The 24,675-nt window shown below is 39.9% G+C and overlaps 1 protein-coding gene across 2 annotated transcripts in view; it reads left to right on the forward strand.

The window, feature by feature from the left end:
• ZC3H12C (zinc finger CCCH-type containing 12C) overlaps positions 1–24,675 on the forward strand; it is an 83,691-nt gene that overhangs the window by 19,635 nt on the left and 39,381 nt on the right. For both annotated transcript variants that reach the window (XM_043579273.1, XM_043579274.1), the window contains exon 2: positions 13,426–14,177. In XM_043579273.1, coding sequence (XP_043435208.1) covers positions 13,426–14,177 — 752 coding nt within the window. The remainder of the gene's footprint in view (positions 1–13,425; positions 14,178–24,675) is intronic.

Here is a 24,675-nt window from a genome sequence, read left to right on the forward strand (position 1 = left end):
AGATCGTGACCTGGCTGAAGTCGGACGCTTAACCGACTGCGCCACCCAGGCGCCCCTCCACTTGACCTGGCTTCTTATGTGGGTCCCTTTCCGTCCTCATCTTCTCAGTCCTCCCCCTGCTCACTTGCCACCCGTCCTGCTGGCCATGTTGCTGTTCCATAAACACACACTTCTGTCAGGCTTTTGTACTAAATCTTCCCTCTTCCTGTGCACATTTTCTTTGCTGTCTGTGCAAATATCACCTTAGCAGAGAAGTCTTCCCTGACTGAAAGTTTCTTTATAGCCTTTTCCATCGCCTGACATTTATGTATTGTATATATTCTCTCCCTGTCCCCCAGCCAGGCTACACAGTAAGCCTGGGGAGAGAAAGGAGCTTCCTTCATTCCTACTATCTCCCCAGCACCTGCACCTCAGAGGTGCTCAATTACTGAGTGAAACTGGCATTAAAAATACCAGTCCTAAAGGTTCTGAGGAGAGGGAGAAGTTACCCTCAGCTCTTGTTTTTCATTGTACTTTTGTAAAGTTGCTGCAAGTCCTGAACCATTGTTCCTAGAGGAAATAGAAGAGTAAGTTCCTGTGAGCCTCCAGTCAAAACACTTCCATGGACCAATCAACACATAAACCTGTTGCCAGTGTGTTGCTGTTTAAAGACTTTTTAAAAAAATGTTTTAACATTCACTTTTGAGAGACACAGTATGAGTGAGAGAGGGGCAGAGAGAGAGGGAGACCCAGAATCAGAAGCAGCTCCATCCGGGCTCTGAGCTGTCAGCACAGAGCCTGATGTGGGGCTCATAGTCCCAGAGCACGAGATCATGACCTGAGTTGAAGTCAGATGCTCAACCAACTGAGCCACCCAGGCGCCCCGTAAAGACTTGTTATTTCATATATAGTGTTGGTTCGTTCACCCACACCAACCCCACTGCCAGCAGCGCTGGAGGTCGGGCCTACCTGGGGCGCGTGCTTTATATGCAAGGCCTTCCTGCACTTCAGGACACTGGACAGCGCTTGAGAGCCAGGCTGGAGAGCCATTTAAACTGCAAATCCAACAAAAAGCACAAGATGCAGAAGACCCAGCAGTAAATAGTACTTTTCAGCAGCCATGTTGACAGTAGGAGAGCTTGAAGGAAGAGGCACAGCCTCACTAAGTTCAGCCTCAGCTGGAATGTGCCTCAGGCAACTCCGATTTTCCACCTCTCCTCACACAGGCCCGCCAAACGGCTTTGAACGAGTATGAATTTGGAGGGAACAAATATTTCTTTACCAGGAGGCAGATTTGCAAACACAGAATCTGCCAGTAACGAGGACCACCTGTACATCAGTCTTTCAATAAATATGTATTGTGTTTCTCTGTGCTCTGCTCCTGGAATGATCTACCGCTCAAACATTTATCAAGTCCTGGCCATAGGCCAGGCCCTGTGCAAAACTCAAGTCCTCCAAAGATAAATTTAACTGTGTTCCAGGAAAGGTTTCTGCAGATTTGGGGCTTAGCTGAATCTTCAGTAGTAATGGGTAGGATTTTAACACGTGAAGCTGTGAAGAAAAGGTGTTTTAGAAGAAAAAACCTGTAAGTCACTAGCCATTTTAAACTTGGGTACCCATTAGACACACCTGGGCTATCGCCAGTTCAAAATAAATAAACAACTAAACCTCTCTAGGCATGAGATTCTGGCATCCATATCTTTTAAAACTCCCCAGATGGTTCTAGTGTGCAACCAAATTGAAAGAATCATTGCTTTATTTAAAGCACTTAAACTCGTGTTTGGGAAGAATATAGGTTATGTGACGGGAAGATCAAATCAATCTGGAAAAGGGATTTTGACCCAGGTATTGAAATGCTGTCAGTTCTTTATTGCATATGTCTTGAGTGCCTATTGTATGTGGAGCACTTGGCGGGGTACGGGGGATCCATCAGCAAGACCCCAGGAGTCCCTGCCGTGCTAGAGTTGACAGACGCTGTTGGCAGCTGTTGAGGGTGATTCACATTCTAAATTTAACTTCTTATAGTATATGGTGATTGGTATGGAGGAGTCTTGTCAGGGAGGCTCAGAAATCTAAATTTAGTATCTAAATGATTATATCTCTCTCTTATGGAATAGAACTCTGTAGAGAAAAATGTTATGAACTCCTGTGCCGATTTCGCTCGGCAGCGTCTAACACAACCGTTCGGTTGGCTAGCCTCTCCGTCTTGTTCAGTTTCTTGAATACCAGGACAGTTGGCCAAAGTGAGCAGTGCAGTACTTGGAAATCACTGGCGTGAGGGCCTGACAGGGCACTAGCTCCAGCATTTCATGCTCCCGTCTTAGAAGAGTTGGTATGTCAGGAACTATTTCTATCATGACTATTAATGAGAATTTCGATGGAATTCTTGATAAAGAACTTTGGTTGGGCCATAGTTGGTTTGTAGTTACTTTTGTGTCATTTTCTGCATCCCATGCTTTTCTCTCCCCAGTTCCTTTCTACTCCGTTCACTCTTACACACTCTTCTGGGCCATTCGTAAGATCAGACCTCATGACAGAGCTTTCTTTTAATTCTGTCTGATAGTTATTCTTTATAGCCTGACTCTGTCAGTCTCACTTTTCAACAGTGCTCTTGACCAAGCAGTGTCTGAATTAGTTTGCTGCGTGGAATTATTTAACACCTAAAGAACCAGACCCATGTCCGTCCTCCACTGGGATGCACAGGCTGCAGCGACCGTGGTGTACACGAACGAGTACACAGTGGGTGGAGCGGGGGTAACGGCAGAGTCAGTGGACGATAGGGGCCCCCACAGCATCAGGAGAGAACAGTTCTGACTAGGCTTTGATAATGAGGTTGCAAATATCGTCATTACTGTAAGAGGTAAGGTGTCATCAGGTTGTCCTAATTCGGAGAATGTCTTACCTGTGTTTTATATAAAATTACACACTTTGGGTCAGCTTTTCTTGAGAGTTTCAGTTATATTTAATGTAATTGTGTATTTTAATATGGATGATATCAGGTGATTTCTACCTCTTTTAAAATCATTTGTGGCCTTTTATGCCTATGAATTTTCTCTCCCTTTACTCCCTTTTACATTAGCCGCTTTAGGAACCTGTGACGTGAGCATTCAGGATGTCATTTGTATTCACTGAGCTTTTCTAAAATTCCTTGTTCCTTGATTATTTACAAGTTTGATAAGAATTGAAGATCATCTTAAAGTTTTTTTTTCTATTCATCTTTGAGAGAGAGCGAGAGAGCGTCCGAGTGGGGGAGGGGCAGAGAGAGAGGGAGACACAGAATCCGAAGCAGGCTTCAGGCTCCTAGCTGTCAACACAGAGCCCGATGTGGAGCTCGAACTCACAAACCTTGAGATCATGACCTGAGCCGAAGTCGGACACCTAACCGAGTAAGGCACCCAGGCACCCCGAAGAGCATCTTTTTAAAGACTTACTGCTTAATGAATTTTCAAGAATACTGAATAAGAAGTTAATACTGGGAAATAATTGAAGCCTTACACTGTGGAGTATGTTGTCACTTAAAATGCAGAAAAATTTTTGCTTTTAGTCTACTGGGAAGAAATAACTGCTTTTTGTGTATTTGCTATTTGTCTCTGAACCCTCTTAGTGATGTAACACTGAAAGATTGTCAGACCCTTAGAATTTTGATATTGAGGGACATTATCTTCCCTCTTTAAAAAAAATTTTAACATTCATTTTTGAGAGAGAGAGAGAGAGAGAGAGAGAGAGAGAGAGAGCATGAGGGAGGGAGGGAGGGGCAGAGAGCAGGAGACACAGAATCCAAAGCAGGCTTCAGGCTCCTAGCTGTCAGCACAGAGCCTGACAAGGGGCTCGGACCCACAAACTGCAAGATCACGACCTGAGCCGAAGTTGGAAGGTTAACTGACTGAGCCGCTCAGGCGCCCCTTATCTTCCCTCTTATTACAGGACTTTTTCTTCTGTAGAACTTTTTTTTTAAGTTTATTCTGAGAGCAAGCATGCCTGTGCATATGGGAGGGAGAGGCAGAGAGAGAATCCCAAGTAGGCGCCACACTGTCAGTGTGGAGCCCAGTACAGGGCTCAGTCTCATAAACCGTGAGATCATGACCTGTGCCAAAATCAAGAGTCAGATGCTTAACCAACTGAGCCACCCAGGTGTCGCAGAATTTTTTCTTTTTTGAAAAAACTTTCCCATTATATGTGTTTTAACTGTAGTCTGACCAGAGTTAATTTACCTAAGTCTTCATACCATTTTTTGTTCCCCTTAATAGCTATTGATAGCAAAAGCTTTTGTTGAATGTTGTTTGAGGGGGTGTTTTTCCTGCCTTAGTTCTGAACCAAGTGAGAAATAGACAAAGGAGCCAGACAGATGGACATCAAAATAGCCTTTTTTTTGGTGGAACCATGGCAGAGCCCAGCTTGGAGGGCTCGATAACCTTGAACGTCCAGACTAGAAAACTTTAACCACCCAGTCTTGGGCAGTGCTGGGGAGCAAGGCAGCCGTGTACTCTGTCCGTGGGCAGATGCCCAAGGGAAAAGGGCAGAGGAAGGGGCCAGGCTTTGCTTACAAAATTCTTGTTCCCAGACTCCCCCACCAGATCAGTCCTCCTCCAGTGAGGAGGCAGAAGCCAGATGGAGTGTTGTACCCAAGGAGGCCACTGTAGTTGGGAAGTTGAAGCCAGAGCAGGAGATGCTAGGAAAAGACCTCTCATCACAGAGAGGCTGATGTGCCCTCAAGCCACCGCTGCCTTGGATGTTGACAGCAGCCTCAGTGGCAGAACCAGGGCTACAGGAACACTGCAAAGAGCTGAGGGCTCTTGGAGAAGCTCACCCTGTCATGAAAGAGAAATAAAACTCGCCCACGAGCACTTTCGTTCACATGCTGGTACCTGATTGATTTTGCTTCATTCTCTTACCCTGTGTGTGTAGATTAGGTTTTTGTAGGTTGGTTATTTTGTTTGTTAGTTTAATTCTCAAAAATTAGAGAAGAGTTTTGACTGAAATTTTAACCTTTGAACCTTTGGGAGACATTTGGGGAAATGTGACATGGTAATTTCACTTCCATGGTGTTACTGTTAGGATCAAGGAAGATCGTGTACTTTGGGAAACAAATCCACATTAGGGGGAAGGTACTGGGAAGCGGGCTTGTATCACCAGAAATAAAGAGAATTGATTTCCAGACATCAGCATCAGAGCCCACGTGTTCACATTCAGACTTGAGCAAACAAGGTCCTAACATTAGACACCCCCTTGGCATTGACAGATTTCAGCGTGCTCCCCAAATTACAAATGACACCTGCCTTGTTTTTTCCTGTCTTAGCCGCAGGCCTGCTCAGCCCTGGTTTGCGACACCCCGGAGAGAGCCCAGTGCAGCTGTTTGTATTGGCTTTGGGGTGGGGCGTGTTGGGGGGGGGGGGCGGGGGGCGGGCAAGTGGACCAGGCAGGGCCTATGACTAAGAAAGCCAGACGGGCTTTTCACCTACAGATGTTTTAATGTGCTTAACATTATCCAATACTAGCAACCAAGATAGTCTAAATACCCCAGCAGGATCTGATTAGCTTTTTCAGATCACTGCCTTTATTTGCTGTTTGCAAAAAAGCTTAATCCAGTGCTAGAGATCAGGCTCCCTGCTGAGCCCTTGGGTAGTTTTCTCTCATTCTTTGTGTTCACAGTGGCAGGAATTAGTGAGAAGATTCCTCCTCCTCCTCCTGAATTAAAGCTATAAAGTAGTAACTATAGTAGCAGGGGATAAAGAGAAGAAAGGAAACCCAGGGGAAAAGAGAGGACTTTCTATTCATACTAAAGAGTTTCCTTTTTATACACACAAAAAAGTTTTAATATGAATTCATAAATATTGACCTGTCTCTCTGAGTGCATAGCTTAGGTTTTATTAGGGTTTAGTTGTAACTACTTTGCTTTCGTGTGTGTTATATTTTTTATTTCTTATCTTGCTAAATCAAACTCCATTTTACCAAAAGAAGTACATTTGCTAACCATCCTAGTGGCCTTGATTTATGTTTCTTACCCCTTTTGCTCATGAAATTTTAAAGAGAAATACCACCACGTCACTTTTAAAACATTTTTTAACTTTCTTCGCTTCTGTGACATTCATATGCTTACCCAAGACATAAAGTCTAAACTCTGTGTAATTTACCTTATAACTTGCAGTAAACTATGTTAGAGAGGCTTTATCTTTAATGAGCTTACAACATTAGACCATAGGCTCACCTAACTGCAGAAACATTACCGTAAATAACCCTTGGCGGAAAAAGAATGGTTTCTGCTTTAGACCTAATAATTACATTTAGTTAGAAAATATTTCCACAGATTTTGAACTTTTCTAACATTTGGGAATGATATACCTTAATAAAATAGTAAACTCTTTGGAGAAAAAAATATAGACAGTGCTCTAAAGTATACTCTGTGTTTTTATTTTATTTCTGATAACAGGACTTTTTTAGGCTTCTGGTAGGCATAAGGGATGTTTTCTTCAGTGAGATAACTGAAAACTTGTAACTGTATGGAGTACGCCTTCCTCTTGGGTTGTAAATAGAGAAAATCTCATTAACACTTGAGTGGACACAGTAAGGGCGTGGCCAGGAGTCCCAACTGGCACTTTCCCCCCAAGTATTCACAAATGACCCTAACGGAGAGTAGCTCCAGTATTTGTTATTGGTTTCTATCGTTAGGGGTGCTTTAGCCAAATTTTACATCTTGGCTCTCATAATGATACAATGATAAATCCTAGGCTGTGCATAATTCAGCCTGTATCAGAAAGTCGAATTTTAGTAGCAGCTCCTGCTTTACCTGGAGGAGAGTGAAAAGTGGGTGCGTGCTTGTGTGGGCGGGTGGGGGCGCGAGCTCACAAAAGTAGGTGGTGCGTCGGTGGTAGGTTTCCTTTGGGGGGGGGGGAGTATTTTCACAACACCTGAGGGGTTGTAAATTTTGGTTGAACTTTAATTGAGGCCACTCAGGATGAAACTGCAGCCCTCAAAAGCATGTAGTGGTAGCATTGTAAGTACTGCATTCTGGAAGTTGGAAATAAATCTGGGGTAACAAGCTTCCTCCCTGAGGAGGTCCATTTTGGTCATTCTTCCCCCCATATTTCTTCTTCATAAAGTTAACTTGTTCCTGAGCTGGAATTTGAGCTGAAATACAAATCCCTTTAACAGGTATAATAATGTTGTATATTAGAACATAATGAAAGCTTTTATTTAATGAGATGGGTGAGTGGAATCCGTAATAAAAGAGTTTTATGTGGCGTTGCACATGTGTAAGGTGAGCCGTGCTGGCGATTTTAGGCTGAACGTAAGCAGTTTTGTCTAAATGTATAGTTTGGATGACACATTTGGCACACAGTTGGACCACACTCGTTTCGTCTTCCCACACTACAGGACTAGTGAACTCACTTTTTAAAATTCTGTTTGTAAGCTCTTATCGCTCCCCCTCCCTTTCTTGTCTTTTTATTGCCTTGCAACAAACGAACCAATACCTAAAAATATTTTGGATTTCCCAGTGTTTCCAGGGAAATCGTTTGACTGTAGCCTTCTGTCTCATTTCACTAGTCACTCATTTATTAAAGAAAGGGATTACTGCAGTAGGGAATCGCTGCTTTGACACACTTCATTTTCTTTATTTCTCAAAACCCCAAAGCTAATAGACTGGAGTGGAGCCTCAACTTTTTGGAAACATGCAACTCTGACTACTTGAAAATAGAATTGGTTTCTTTGTTTGGTGCATGAAAAGCAAGGAGGAAAAGCCGAAGGCCGCCCAAGCCAGGTGTTTCTTGTTGGCAGCCTGCTGCCTAATGACTCGGCTCCCAAAGAGCAGCTGCCGGCGAGTGGCCTTTGTCTGGCCTATTGTTGCCCGCACACCCCTCGTTAATACACACGCTGCCCGGGGCAGGCCCCGGGAATGACATCAACTCGCTTATCGTAGGAACCTGCGAACCTGACGCAGGGAGCCGAGCTTGGCCCGCATCTGCCCAACTAATTGTGAGCTCCCGCGCCGTGATTGGCTGTCCCTCCACTCGGTAATCGGTTCAGCCAAGACATTGCCATTGCATCTGTCCAACCATTCATTGTTCTTCCTGGCTGCCTGCACGTCTGCGGCTACCACTGTGTTAAGGAGTTCCCGCTGAAGCTGCTGCAGAAACGTCTTTGTATTTTCCTGCCGCCGTGAGTATCTGCGCTACTTAATGCCTGCCTCCCAAGTTCAACTTGGCTAAATACCGAGAGTATTGACTTGAACTTTGTAGAAGAGAGGATACGCCTCAAACGAAAGCCTACAAATTATTACGGAGTGCCAAAATACAAGATCTTTCTCTCCGTAAAATACGTGCAGCAGATCTTTTACAGGTTTATCTTCTGGAGTCCGATCCGTCATTACAGCCTCATGAACGTTTGCAAGGCGCTGCGCACGGCACGTGATCATTTGGTACTTAAAGATAAGTGATGATCACATGTTCTGATATTTTGACAAACAATGAATTAGGATTTTATCTTGTCACATTCTTAGGTTCCTTAAAGTGTCACTGTCAGACTTAGGTGCTCTAAGCTGACAGTAAGATATGATCGATTTTCCTACTGTCCTAAAAACCTAGCTTGGGGAGATGGACCGATGCACAGGTAGATGTTTCAGACAGCTTGCTGTAAATACAGTGACTAAGTGTTCACCTGCTCTGTCAGCGGTTTTTGATAGTAACATAGAGTCCTGATTTCTCCCATCTCTTTTTCCCTGCAGTGGTCTCAAACATTAGGCTGAAGATGTCGTTCCCATAACTATTGCTTTCACGAGTTGTGTAATGGGGAAAAGAGGAGGAGACAAAGACTTTCATCTATCAGTTGGGAGAGAAAGAGAGAGCATAAAGGGTTAAAAAGAGGTTTTCCTTTCTACCACATGCCCTATTGTGTGAACATATGCAGGAGTCTATTGAAAGTTTTCAGAAGATGGGCAGGCCACCAGTTGCTGGTCTCCTGCAGTTCTAGTAGACATCTGCTGCCCCAGAGCATTAACCAATCTGTTCAAAGGGACATCCTTCCTTTGTTAGCTAGAGGGATGCGGACAACAGCACTCACTGAAATACAATGGTAATTAAATACACAGAGACTACAGCAGTAGGTATTTATTACATATTCATTATTTTATTTTCATTGTTCTCATAGTATTACCATTTGGATAACAACCAGAACCCACTTTATGGCATTGTAACTTTACATTACAAACAAATAAATTGATTTAACAACTTTGTGGTCTAATATTCCGGATCTGTGAGGCTCTTTAGAATAAAAACAAAAACAAAAACAAAAACTTTTTTACTGGATTTGAGGTGAAGGATTATCCAAGTCATCTAATGAGAACTTTCAAAGATCTCACCAACCGGGGAATTCATGTGTATACAACACATTTCTAGTACATAACCGTTCTATTATAAACCAACTTTCAGCTAATAGAAAGTTTCTTTTTGACAATTAAAATAGTTACACTTCATCATCTACAAAATTAGCATGAAAATTTGGTTATTTTTCAACAAATAATATTATTTGATTTTTAATCTATTAGGCCTTTGGCAAAGAAAATTATTTGTGTCCAAGATAGTATCTGGACGGAAGCTATAGCTTTGTAAGTGTAGAAATCTGTGTTCAGACCATGATGTTTTTGCCCAGTGCTTTTTGTATTCATGAATATAGTGTGTAAAGGCCAATTACAACAGATTCCTGATATAAAGCTTAAAAGTTAAGCCATATTTTTTGTAGTTTTTTGATAATGATGGGAGTATAAACGCTGACCTATTTTATGTGTGAAATTTTGTCTACGTTGCTTCTTCATGAACTGGGGGAAATTAGCCTTATTGGTTAATAGTTGATTAAAGGTGGTTTACCTATGTTTGCATTTGAGTACATGCAAACCTTAAAAGTCTAGTAAGCAATTTAGAATTAAGGAGAAAAGTATTTTCTGTCTTACATGTAATAAGAAATGTGATGGTATTGAAGTCTTTGCTGTCTTTTTCAACATTACGTTGATAATCTTGAAGGCCCTGAACAAGAGTAAAGACCCTTTACTGTTCTTTGTCCTAAGATTTCTTGTAATAATTCCTTTAAGTTTTGCACATGACATGAACAAGTACTGCAGCCTATGAAAATATTTTTTCAGCTTTTAAATCTTAAGACTAGCCTTTAATATTTTATTGAATGATTTCAAGATCATTTGTGAAAAAAATGTTAACTGCCATATTAAGTCAGGGCAGTCTTTTACTAATTACGAATGGGTAAGGAAGCATTTCAGTGATGAAAGTTTTAAAAACCAAATGTTTGCCATTTGATCAGTACAAATGAGGCTGCTTCAGATTTGGATTATGTAGTGAAGAAAATCTGTGTGGCTTATAGGCCTGGTAACAACTCCTTTGCCCTTGTTCTTACTGTTTCATATTTAGTCTGTTGATTGACAGGAACTAAAAATTATTTAACTGCTTGTTTAGGGAAGATGACGTTGGAAAATTCTGAAGTAACCAGTTGAAATATGGAACATGAAGAGAGAGGCCTGTCACTGTGGAAAAAAAGGTTCAGTGAGAATATTTGAAAAGAAAAAACTGTTTTGCCTAACAAAATAAAATGTTAGGGTTTTTTTAATTTTATTTATTTTTTTTTTTTTCAAAGTAGGGTAGATCAAGCTTACTTTTATCCTTAGTGTTAAAAATCATGTTAGCCCAGTTATCGTAAACTTTTTATTTAAATAGGATGTATAAATTACATGAGTGATTATAAGTTAAAGGTGTGTGATATTCACTACATTTGTATACAGTTGCGTTTTCTGTGGTTTAATATTATAAAAAGTAAACTATTGGCAATCTCATTTTTTTCTCCCTATTTTATCATTATAGCTGTAGAATAAAATTTAATAGAGCAGTTTTACATTGTGTCATGAACACTTTTTTAGATTAGACTGAAGTGATATAGAAAGATTTAAATATTTGTTTAGGGTGGATCATTTATGGTTTAAAAATCTTTACAGTATTGGGTTTCATTTCTTTGGAAAATGGGAAAATTCAGAATAATTTCACTTACTCTTTAAACGTAACATTTCATTTCCCTGTTCCCCAGTGGCTGTGTTTTTGATAAAGTATTCATCTTTTCTGAAACTGTCCCAAAGGAGGACACTCCTGCTCAATATTAAAATAATATCTCCTACTTCAAGTCGGGGATTGGGTCAGTGAGTCATTACCATGAAGAATTATCCCACAACAGCGCTTGTGCAGAACCCAAACTTTTCGGGGGAGATCAGCAGCGTGGCCCATTAAATACACTTCCTGCAGTCAGAACAGATTGCGGGGTTTACGGAACAATGATGTGGGAGCTTCCAGATTGGCCTGGCAGCTGCATTGTTCTCGGAGGGTAAACCAGACGCACTTAAGTCCCAGTCTCTTTTATAGGCTTTTGTTCATACCAAATTATTCTTTGACTGTGCTAGCATTCATGATGGCATGTTAAAAGAGTGCAGCTTAGCAACCAGCTTCTGGTTGCCAGGCAGCCCAGCTTCCAATAGGGTTTTCCTTGTTCGAGATACTTTTGGTGGGAGCTCTGCGAAGGCCACGGTGCAGATTTTTCTTTTAACTGTATCCCTTCATTAGGATTCTGTTGTGATTTGTTACTTGCATTATGGTGTCAGTATATTACAGTAGTTAATAAATCACTGGGCGTAAAGATGTGCTTTCAGAATCCCTTCCTTTAATTCTAAATAATTGGGCTCGTGCATATCCATATTAATAGGAAAAAAATGAAATAGATACGGCTCAGAGCTCTCCTAAAGAGTGTCTCTTTTTATCAGTTGTGCCGTCCCAGGCCAGGAGAACTTGATGTTCCTTTAAGACTAATGAACGCTCTATTAATAGAACAGCGTTATCTGTCTTCTCGAGGGATAAAACCCGAAGAAACTCCTGTAGAAGTGTGTAGGAGTTCCACACGGAAGAAATGTTAAGTGTGTGGTTATCAAGCTAAAGATTCCATGTTCTGTTCTCTAGTATTTGCCATACTTAATAGAATTTATTTCATTATGTGGAAATACTTCACTCTCTAATAAGTTCACCAAGTATGCATTCAGATGTTTGACTTCTTAGAAGAACACTTAGCATTTTTCTCTTAACATTTATATAATAGCTCCTTTCTAGTGTAAATAAGATGTTGAAGAGCTTTAGAATAAAATGTTTTTTTACAATTTTCTTTTTTAGATTACTTAAATAGGTGTTTTATGACAGTCTCAAATTCAGCTACCCCTGCCTTACTAATCTCCCCAGATGGAACACTGGAATTGCCTTAATAAGTAAATTTACAGCCCTTGCACTGAAGCACAAGAACAGATAATTTTATTTTGCTAACCTGTTCCTGGTAGAGAAATAATAATGATTCCCAGTAGACTTTAAGGAAAACTAGTAAAACAGCAAAAGCATTTTAAACAGCAAGGCATTCCTGGGGGTGGCAGGGGAGGGAGTAGCAGAAAGGATGACTTTTTCGCGAAACGTAGATAATGGTGAACTAATTATCTGATATAATACAGAGAGATATTTTCTTCTGTAAAATGCAGGAAATTAAGATAACGGTCAGTGTACTTAACTGTATGCTGCTAATTTTATGAGAACGATTTCATTTCTGCGCTTTCTAGCAATGTGCACAGAATAAAAAAGAGCTCTTTTCCCCTGGAGTGAAGTAGATGGTAGTGTCCTTGACAGTAAGGGTGGCGTATCATTAAGATTTGTATTCGTTACTATGTTCAGCAGTCACAAAATAAAGATTGTTAGGACAAAACTGTTCATCTCCTAAACGGAGTAGGATTCACTCTGTAATTATTTCATTCTTTGTTGGCCGTTGTACAGTTGTGCTTTTACAGCACACCCCCTAAAATTTTTTTTGAAATGTCTTTAGGTTGTTGTTAAGCTTGATCCACATTAACGTCAATTTTTCAATTACAGTAAAGTTAATGTTTTCCTTTCTCTCCGTATGGCTTTCTCTTTAATCTTTACAAATGTTTATGAACTCTTGTAGAGAACTTGTACACAACCTATCCTGGTATATCTAAAACATGCTTTTGGGTAATGTTCTAGGTGTCGCTCTGGAAACACTGGCCTTTCTGACAGTGGAAAGGTCTCTTCCGTAATGGTCGAGCGGCATCATGACAGAGTGGGCGAAGCATGGGTGTGGGAGTCGGGCAAAACTGGGTGAAAAAAAATCCAGTTCCACTGGTTATTTTCTTTGTCGCCTCAGAGGGATCGCATGGCATTCTAATTCCTAACTTCTTCATCTGAAAAACGGGGCATGATGCCATCTTGGGCAAAGGTGTTCCGTGGGATGAGAAGACGTAGGTAACTGCAAAGTAGGTATTCGGTATAGTTTGGTAATAAATAATCTTTCAACTTCTTCACTGAAACAGGAATGAAACTGTACATAAGAGATTCTAAATATTTTACATTTTTTCTCTAGGAATACGGGGTGCTTTGCATTCAGGAATACAGAAAAAATAGCAAAGTGGAGTCAAGTACACATAACAGCTTCATGGGCTTGAAGGATCATCTGGGGCATGACCTAGGCCACCTTTATGTGGAGAGCACTGACCCACATTTGAGTACATCTGTACCTTGGTCAATGGTGGAAAAGCCAACAATGGATAAGGTTAATTCCGGGAAGGAAGAGAAAGAGGTATCTGAAGAGAATGTGAGCTCTGGTGACTCTGAAGAAAGCACAAATTCCGATAACGAGTCAGACCAGTCGAGAAGCATTTCAGCAGAGCCATGCTTATTAACCAAGACTCACAGACAACTGTGTAGGTCTCCCTGCTTAGAGCCTCACATACTCAAACGCAGTGACATTTTGCAAGACTTTAAACCTGAGGAGTCCCAGACTACCTCCAAGGAAGTGAAGAAACCCCCCGATGTGGTGCGAGAATACCAAACAAAACTAGAGTTTGCACTGAAGTTAGGCTATTCTGAAGAACAGGTTCAGCTTGTGCTCAATAAACTCGGTACCGATGCTTTAATCAATGACATCTTGGGAGAGCTCGTCAAGCTTGGAAACAAAAGTGAGGCCGAACAGACGGTTAGTACGGTCAACAGTCTAACTCGGGAAGCGCCTTCCCTGGAGTCTCAGCGGTCGGACTCTCCGATGCAAGAGCTCGTGGCGGATGACGGGGAGAACCTGAGACCCGTAGTCATCGATGGCAGCAATGTGGCCATGAGGTAAGTGCCAAAGTCTTCACTGGGTATTACTAAACCATCTTTGAGAGGTGTTCCTAGTGTCGTGACCAATTTCCCTTCTAATAGTCACTGAAGTCAAGGTTATTCTGCATCCCCACATTAGCTTGTGTATTTTTTGAAAAATGTTTAATGTTTTTATTTACTTTTGAGAGAGAGACAGAGAGAGCAGGGGAGGGGCAGAGAGTGGGGGACACAGAATCCAAAGCAGGCTCCAGGCTCTGAGCTGTCAGCACAGAGACTCACGTGGGGCTCAAACTTGTGAACCAGGAGATCACGACCTAGGCTAAGGTCGGCCACTCAAGCGGCTGAGCCACCCAGGTGCCCCTAGCTTACATATTTGGAATCACATCTCTTTCACTTTTCTTCCTCCCAGCTGCCAGGGGGCTCTGCCAGTTCTCCTCCCGTGCATCCTTAGATACAGACCCTCTTTCCCCAGATACATGTCTTTTTGTTCCTCATCCGGCTAAATTACTGTGGCGTAGAAATCCATGCATATTCCTGGTTGAGTGTTGACCACTAGTTTTAAACGAAGAACTTGACTGTGATAATATTCGACAATTTTGGAATCTAGTCAGGTAAACAGTCTATTTCTAGGTGAAGTCAAATAATCCTAGGGGAAAACACCAATTCCTTTAGAAAACTGTTTATATTGATTTGGGAACAAATCAAAGTTAGAGTTTCAAATTTTTTTGTTTCACTTAAGAAATGTAAATTCAAAAATAATTCCTTACAAGCTGGGGATAAAAAAGCCAAAGCGAAACTTCTAATGAAATTCTTTCTATGAATTTTAAGAACTCAAAATTTTAAGTGCATCTAAATTCAATTAGTATAAAGTAAATAACCCCCAATGTTCAGAACACTATGAGGCTTATAAAGATGTGTAAAGGCATTGATTCTTTCAGAGAGCTTAGCATTTCACACATGGTTTCTTAAAAAGTGATCTGAGGATACCACAGAATCGTCGCAGAACTTATTAGAAATGCACATACTAGACCAGTGCTGTTCATTGGAAATGCACTGTGAGGCATGTGCATCATTTAAAATTTTCTGGTACCTACATCAAACAGTTAAACAGGTAAAATTAACATGGATGGTATATTTTATCTAGGCTTATAGACCCCAAATATCCTTTCAACATGTCATTGATAACGTTATTAATTAGGTGTTTCGCCTCACTCTTTTGATACTAAGTCGTAAAGTCGGCTATCTTACACTCACAGCACATCGCCGTTCAGACGAGCCTTACTTCAAGTCCTCAAGGGCCACCTGGAGCTGGTGGCCACCATACTGGGCTGTGTAACTCTAGAGACCTGCCAGCTCTCCACGCGGACTGCCCAAGTCCAGACCCAAGTGCAACTCGCACATCTCCTTGTGTAACGAGTATGCCAGCTACCAAGAATGTGTACTGACATTTGAGAAGCACTGTTTTTAGCGGGTGAGGGTGAGGACTTACACACAGGGTATGAGAAGGACCAATTTGTAAGCCTCAAGATAACCTTCTCAGGTAGGACCAACATTATCTTTCTTTCAGTTATAAGCCAATGAGACTTGCAGGATTTGAATTGCTCCTCCCAGGTAAAGCATAATTCAAACCCATGTATACCGGACTTCGAAGTCTGTACTCTTTTTATCGGATAATGAGAGATAAAAACAAGTTGAAAAGGTTCAAGTCAGACCTTCTAAGGCCTTGAGTGCCAAGCTAGAGAATTTAAACTTGACCCTGATCCAAAGATAATTGAAGATTTTTGAGAAGAGGACTATAAGAGTACAGTTGTGCCTTAGACTGATAATCTAGCAGTGATGTTTAAAGTGGATCATAGGGACACCTGGGTGGCTCAGTTGGTTAAGCATCCAACTTCAGTCGCTTCTCAGCCTTTTGGCTAAGGTCAAGTGTAGTGTCCAACTTCAACTCAGGTCATGATCTCACAGTTCGTGGGCTCTAGGTCTGTTTCGGGCTCTACGCTGACAACACAGAGCCTGCTTGGGAGTCTCTCCCTCTCCCTCTCCTTCTGTCCTTCCCTGATTCCCACTTTCTCTCAAAATAAATAAACTGGAAAAAAAAAAGAAAGTGGATTATAGGAGGTAGGTCCATTTGAGTGCAAACAACCCTTTCTAATGGAATAAAGAGGGCCTGAAGTGGCATAGAAGTATTAAGTGTACGTACGGCCTTGAGAAGTCTTTCAGTAAAATAACCTACTGTTTAATCTTTCCCGAATGAGTTTTTTTTCCTTGTAAAAATCCAGAACTAGCGAACAATTACTTTAGCAGAGTGATCATTTGTAAGGTCTAAACATCATGAAATCTCTAGGGGAGAGCCTAACAAAGGAAGGTTCTGGAGGGTGACCTGTAACTATAGCCAGATATGACAATCACCAGGGCAAGTCTTGGGCTCTACGCTTGGAGAATCTGAATGAACGGGGCTGTGGTAGAGCCCACATCATCATATATTTTTGAAGGGTGAAGGTATTTCGGATGTATAGCTAGTGTCAAAAATCACTTAGCATGAAATGTGCATATTTACAGATCAGGAAGCAGAGGAAAGTGATAGTTCAGGGAAAGAGTAGTGTGAAAAGCACAAATGTTAGAAAAAGTAAAATGCTAGAAAAACCAAGATGTACAAATGCAGTCAAACTCGAAGAAGAGCAGGCTTTAAGGAGAGAGATTAGAGGACACGACAGCCAGGAAGTCACTGTCTTCAGGAATGCCACATGGCATTAAAGATCGAAGCCCGGTTACAGGGATGCCAAGAAAAGAAGCAATGGGGGTGTCTGGCTGGCTCAGTCAGTAGAGCACGTGACTCTTGGTCTCAGGGTTGTGACTCCAAGCCCAACAGTGGGCATAGAGCCTACTTGGAAAAAGAAAAAGGAAAGAAAGAAAGCAATGAAGAACTACAGCTAGATCAGTATCGTAGAAAGTTGACAGAGGAAGGGGAAAAACAGGATGAAGGAATGTTGGGGCAGGATTTAGTTTCGTTTTCAGTTTAAGAATGAACCTAGATAAGGAGGGGGTGGGAAAGAGAGTCTCCACAGGAGACAAAGACGGTAAGACTAGGACGGTCTGGCCTTCAGACCGAACCAACTGCCAATTCTGATGGAGGAAACAAGAAAGGCACAAGTGGAGTATTTGGCGTTAGAGGGGAACGCACTTTTAGAGAGGTGCAAAGGGCATGAGATTTATAAAACCTGGAGCCCGCAGAAATGAAGTTCCGAGATGGGTGTCCTTTAGATAAATGATGTCACAGTTGGGTCAGCCTCACATCAACTCATATGACCCAAAACGGCTCCCAATGGAAATGAAAGGTACTTGGATGATGGAAAATTTACGTAAGACTCTAAACTTTACTTCTCCCACATGGTGCAAATTATCCACAGGAAAACTGATTCAAAAATAGATGGCATAATGAAGGCATTTGAACCATCTATTCTTACATAATTATGAAAACAAACGTCTACCCCCACACCCTTTTGGCACCCCCCTGTATCGCTTGCTGTAAAGACGGGACAGTGCAGATTCTGTTCTCCTCTCCGTCATATATTTTAATCTGACACTTAAACGAAAGTGCTTCAGGCATTTCAGGACAGAACAGGTTGACAGGAAATTTTTATTATAGCAGAATTATACTGTCAGTCACAATAAAATGTTGTACCACGTCCATAACTTTGAAAGTGCCAGAACTCATGAAAATTCATAGTAAACTTTCATATTCTGCCATTTATAAGATCTACATAAAGTAAAAAAAAGTCATTTAAAAATACATATCTACTTCAGATTCATAATCTTATTTTAACAGAAATGTAGATAGATTTCATCCATGTCATGTCTCATAAAATATAACATGGTTTTACTTTTCAGATTAATTTCCCACTCATGATAAGTTAAGCAAACCTATTATATAACAAACTCATACACAAAATAAGTAAATACAAGCATGAGGTAAGAATAGAGTACTATTTTATTTTCTTTCTGATCTCCGAGGCAGAATGATTCCATATATAAGATGAGTATATTTTAGTTTCATTTAAATGCTAGCTATAGAAGTGATAGAAAATGATTAGATAGAAGTTAAAGGTAGAAAAGCCAGGGCATTTTTATTGAAATTGCCAAAGGAGACTTTTAAAAAAATAAGTTCTCGGGGCGCCTGGGTGGCTCAGTCGGTTGAGCGTCCGACTTAGCTCAGGTCATGATCTCGCGGTTTGTGGGTTTGAGCCCCGCGTCGGGCTCTGTGCTGACAGCTCAGAGCCTGGAGCCTGCTTCAGAATCTGTGTCTCCCTCTTTCTCTGCCCCTCCCCCGCTCGCATTCTGTCTCTCTCTCGCTCTGTCTCTCAAAAACAAATAAAAACTTAAAAATTGTTTAAGTTAGTTCTTTACATACCACTTTTGTGATTCTGAATTGTTAAAACTTTCCAGCCCCACTTTTCAGAACTGAAAAAGGGGGAAGTCTTACGGGCTTGTTATTAGACTTAAAGGTAATTAATACCAAGTGCCTGGGATGTAATAGGTGTTCAGTAATTACACGTACTGCATTAGCTCTAACTTCTGGATTTCAATCCAGAATATAGTAACTCATGTAATGAATACTTTGTTATCCCAGGGTTTTATTTGTTTATTTAATAAGCATAGCAATTTAGCAGTCCATTTTGTTCCTATGATTTATAGGAATATTTTAATTTTTGCCTTACTTTTATATCGGTGGTTTTCTGTGATGATTTCTACAGTTTCATAAAGGAGCCTTGGATCTTAGATCTGGGTGCCTTCAAAGTTGCACAGAGACAAGCCGCATAACCAAGATAGACCCCAGAGTCCCAGGGTTGCAGGGGTCCTACTGTGTTGCCTTGGAGGGAGCATGCTTCTACTTCCCGTTGACCAACATGCTTTATTTTCCTTTATGTTTATTTATTTTGAGAGAGAGAGAGCGAGAGCACATGTGTGCATGAGCAGGGGAGGGGCAGAGAGAGTGGGAGAGAGTCCCAAGCAGGCTCCATGCTGTCAGTGTGAAACCCAGCTCGGGGCTCAAATTCATGAACCGTGAGATCATGACCTGAGCCGAAATCAAGCCACTGAACCAGCTGAGCCACCCAGGCGCCCCTGATTAATATGCTTTTTAAAATGCGCCACATGGATAGAAGTTCTGGGTAAGTCTGTTGAATAAACAATTCACCAAAAGTTGACAGTTACCCAGAACTTACTGTAGCATAATTTGTGATACTATTTCACTGCTAAGTATGGAGGACGTCAGTGTGTTAAAATAGAAAGGTGAGCTAAGTTTAGAGAAAGCCCTAAACTTGCGCATATAAAATAGTAAGAATTCAAAACCTGTTGGGTTTCTGAAATATGAAACAGAGTGAAAGTTATACTGAGTGGAGCTGGAGTAACAAATCCTGACAAAAAGTGCGGTTGGTTTTAATTCCTTAAAAAAAGAAAATCCCTCTTTAGTAATTTAGCAAATTGGTCATTCAGTCAATAGGCCTCTTTCCTTAATGGGACAGATACTTGATAATGTAGATATTCCATGAAATGTATGCCTCAGAAATAAAGCATGATTATTATTTATCATATTTCTGAAATTAAATTCTTAGGATACTGTGATTTTCATTTCCTCCAAGTAGCTTTACAACTTTTCAAACCCTGTGATTCCGTTAAACTGAAGGTAGTTCATCAGTGGAGTTGAATTCGTCTCAGTCCACATGTATCCAGTAGTTTAAATTTTTTTTTTTACATTTATTTATTTTTGAGAAACAGACAAAGCGTGAGCGGGGGAGGGGCAGAGAGACAAGGAGACACAGAATCTGAAGCGCAAGCTCCACGCTTTGAGCAAGCGGTCAGCACAGAGCCCGACGCAAGGCTTGAACCCACGAACTGTGAGATCATGACCTGAGCCGAAGTCGGATGCTCACCCGACTGAGCCATGCAGGCGCCCCTGTGTCCAGTAGTTTAAATTCATATTTTTCCTTAAAGAAATCCAGTGCTCTTTTCTTTTACGTGTGGCTTAAGTTACCAGGTGACTTGTCCTGTCATTAACGAAGTACAGTTCTGAGAGCTGTCGTGGATGGGAGTATGATAACTTGGGGTCAGTGCACTTTGATGACTGAGATTCCTTGATTTCCTTTTTCTTTAAAAAAAATTTTTTTTTATTTCCTTTTTCTTGAAGAATAATTCACAGACCATGTTATATTAGTTTCAGGTGTACAACATACCGACTTGACAGTTCTGTACGTTGCTCAGCGTTCACCAGGATAAGTGTAGTCACTGTGCACCGTTATTACAGTAATATTGACTGTATTCCCTATGGTGTATTTTTCATTTCCATGACTTATTTATTTCATGTCTGTAAGTTTGTACCTCTGAATCCCCCTTATCTGTTTCACCCGTCCACCACCAACTTCCCCAGTGGCAACCACCAGTTTGTTCTCTGTATTTAAGTGTGTTTTTTTTCTTTTGTTTAGTCGTTTGTTTTGTTCTTAGATTCCACATATAAGGGAAACCATAGGGTATTTGTCTTTCTCAGCCTAACTTATGTCACTTAGCCTAATACTCTCTAAGTCCATCCCTGTTGTCACAAATGGCAAGATCTCACTCTTTATGACTAAGTGATATGCCTGTGCATGTGCGTGTGCGTGTGTGTGTGTGTGTGTAACTGTATCTTCTTTATCCATTTAACTCTAGATGAACACTGAGATGGCTTCCTTATCTTGGCTATTGTACATAATGCTGCCATAAACATAGAGGTGCATGTTTCTTTTTGAATTAGTGTTTTCCCTTTCTTTGGGTAAATACCCAGTAGTGCAATTACTGCATCGTGTAGTGTTTCTATTTTTAATTTATTGAGGAACCTCTCTACTCTTTTCCTCGGTGGGTGCATCAGTTTGCATTCCCACCAACAGTGCACAAGCGTTCCCTTTTCTCAACATCCTTGCTAGTTTGTTTTTTTTGGTGTTGAATTGTATGAATTCGTGAGATATTTTGGATATTAACCCTTATCAGACATATCATTTACAAATATCTTCTCCCATTCAATAGGTTGCCTTTCATTTTGTTCGTTTCTTTTGTGCCAAAACTTACTTGGATGTACTTGCAATAGCTTATTTTTGCTTTTGTTTCCCTTGCCTAAGAAGACGTATCTAGAAAAATGTTTCCACAGCTGACGTCAAAAAACTTACTGCCTTTGTTTTCTTCTAGGAGTTTTATGGTTTCAGGTCTTAAATTTAGGTCCTTAATCCATTTTGAGTTTATTTTTTGTGTAAAGAAATATTTACTTTGGAAATATTTTATTTAGAAGTACGAATTTTGGAGGAAGAAAGTTGTCCAATTTCCTTCTTTTGCATGTAGCCATCCAGTTTTCCCAGCACCATTTATTGAATGGACTGTCTTTTCCCCATTGTATATTCTCTCCTTTGTTATAAATTAACTGACCATGTAGATGTAGGTTTGTTTCTGGGATCTCTAGCCTATTAAATTGATCTGTTTATGGGCCAGTATTATACTGTTTTGATTCATAGAGCCTTGCAGTATATCTTGAAATCTGGGGTTGTGATATTTCCAGCTGTCCTTCTTTCTCAAGATTGCTTTGGCTACTCAGATTCTTTGGTGGTTCTTTACGAATTTTAGTATTATTCTACTTTTGTGAAAAATGCTACTGGTATTTGATAGGCCTTGCATGGAATCTATGGATTGCTTTGGATAGAATGGACATGTTAGCAATATTCTTCAAGTCCATGAACTTGGTGTATCTGTCCATTTGAATCATCCTTAATTTTTTTTTTTTTTTAATCAACCTCTTCTAGTTTTGTGAGCATAGGTCTTTCACCTTCTTGGTTAAATTTGTTCCAAGGCATTTTACTCTTTTTGGTGCAGTTGTACATGGAATTGTTTTCTTAAATTCTCTTTCTTCCCCTTTGTTTTTAGTGCATAGAAATGCAACATATTTCTGTGTATTAATTTTGTATCTTGCAACATGACCAAAATTAGCAGTTCTAGTAGTTTTTGGTGCAGTCTTTAGGATTTTCTATGTAGAGTACTAAGTCATCTGCAAAAAGTGATAGTGTTATTTCTTCCTTACCAGTTTGAATGCCTTTTATTTCTTGTATTTGTCTGATTACTGTGTCTAGAACTTTCAGTACTATGTTAAATAAAAGTTGATGAGAGTGGACATCACTCTCTTCTTCCTGATTTTAAAGGAAAAGATTTCAGTTTTTCACCATTGAATATGATGTTAGCTTTGGGTTTGTCATATGCAGCCTTTACTATGTTGAGGTATGTTCCCTCTGTACCCACTTGGTTGAGAATTTTTATCATGAATGGATATTGTATTTTATCAAATTGCTTTTTCTGCATTTATTGAGAATATCGTGATTTTTATTCTTCTTCTTGTTAATATGATATATCATGCTGATTGATTGCAAATATTGGACCACATTGGCATCCCTGGAATAAACCCCACTTGATTATGATGAATGATTTTTTTTAATGTATTTGTTAATTCAGTTTGATTATGTTTTGTTGACCATTTTTGCATCTGTGTTCGCGAGAGGTATTGGCTTATAGTTTTCTTATTTTGTAGAGTCTTTGTCTGGTTTTGGTATCGGGGTAATACTGGCTTCATAGAACAAATTTGGAAGTTTACCTTCCTCTTCTGTTTTTTTGGAATAGTTGAAAAGAGTAAGTATTGACTCTTCTTTCATGTTTAGTAAAATTCACCTGTGAAACTATCTGGTCCTAGACATTTGTTTGTTGGGAGTTTTTTGATTACTGATTCAATTTCATTAATAGTAATCAGTCTGTTCATTGTTTCTTTTCCTTCCTGATTCAGTCTTGGAAGATTGTATGTTTCCAGGAATTTATCCATTTTTCTTGGTTATCCAGTTTGTCAGTGTGTAATATTTTATGATATTTTTTTATAAACCTTTCTATTTCTGTGGTGTTCATTGTTACTTCTTTTCATTTCTCATTTTATTTATTTATGTCCTCTTTTTTTCTTGATCAGTGTCCCTAAAGATTTATCAGTTTTGTTTATCTTGTCAAAGAATTATCTCTTAGTTCCATTGATTTTTCTCTTGTTTTTTGGTCTCTATTTCATTTATATCTGCTATAATCTTTCTTCTTCCTTTTCTTCTTCTAGCTGCGGGTTTTATTCTTCTTTTTCTAGTTTTTTAGGTGTAAAGTTAGGTTATTTGATATTTTTCTTGTTTCTTGATAGAGGCCTGTACCATTACAAACTTGCCTCTTACAACTGCTGTTGCTGTGTCCCAAAGATTTTGGACCATTTGTCTTCATTTTTATTTGTTTCCATATATTTTTTAATTTCCTCTTTGATATTTCAGTTGACCCATTCATTGTTTAGTAGCACGTTTTTTAGTCTCCATGCATTCTTGTTCTTTCCAGATTTTTTCTATAATGGATTACTAGTTTTATGCAGTTGTGGTCAAAAAAGATGCTTGATATGATTTCAGTCTCAGATTTATTGAAACTTGCTTTGTGGCCTATCATGGTATCTGTTCTGGACAGTGTTACATGTACACTTTTAAAAATTGTGTATTCTGCTCTTTTGGGAGGAAATGTTTTCTGTCTGTTAGGTCCATCTGGTCTGATGTGTCATTCAAAGTCACTACTTCCTTGTTGATTTTCTGTCTGGGTAATTTGTCCATTCATGTAAGTGGAGTGTTAAAGTCTGTTATTAGTGTATTACTGTCATTTTCTCCCTTTATGTCTGTTAATATTTGCTTTATGTATTTAGGTTCTCCTATGTTGAGAACATAGATATTTATAATTGTTATATCCTCTTATTGGGTTGATCCTTTTATCCTTATGTAGTGTCCTTTGTCTCTTGCTACAGTCTTTGTTTTAAAGTCTTATTGTGTCTGATGGAAGTATTGCTACCCCTGCTGTTTTGGGGGCTCCCATTTGCATGGTATGTTTTTCTACCCCTTCACTTTCAGTTTGTATGTGTCTCTAGGTCTAAAGCGAGTCTCTTATAGGCGGCTTAGAGAATGGTCTTGTTTATCATTCGGTCACCCTATGTCTTTTGATTGGAGCATTTGGTCCATTTATATTTAAAGTAATTATTGACAGCTGTGTACTTATTGCCATCTTTGTTGTTGTTTTCTGGGTGTTTTGTTTTTTTGTTTTTTGTTTGTTTGTTTGTTTTAGTTCTTCTCTGTTCTTTTTCTCTCTTCCCTTGTGGTTTGATAGCTTTCTTTAGCGTGCTTAGATTCCTTTCTCTTTATTATTTGCATATCTCTTATACATTTTTGATTTGTGGTTATCATTGGGTTGATATATAACATCTTATGTGTATAACAGACTATGTAAGTTGATGGTTACTTCAGTTGGAACATATTTTAAAAGCACTAAAATTTTATTCCCCCCACCATGTTTTATATATAGATTTCATATTTTCCAACTTTTTTTGTATATCCCTTGACTAATTTATGTGGATATAAGTGATTTTACTGTACTTTATATTTGCTTTTACCTGTGAAGTTTC

Source organism: Prionailurus bengalensis, chromosome D1 (assembly GCF_016509475.1).
Source record: "Prionailurus bengalensis isolate Pbe53 chromosome D1, Fcat_Pben_1.1_paternal_pri, whole genome shotgun sequence".
Lineage (NCBI taxonomy): Eukaryota > Metazoa > Chordata > Mammalia > Carnivora > Felidae > Prionailurus > Prionailurus bengalensis.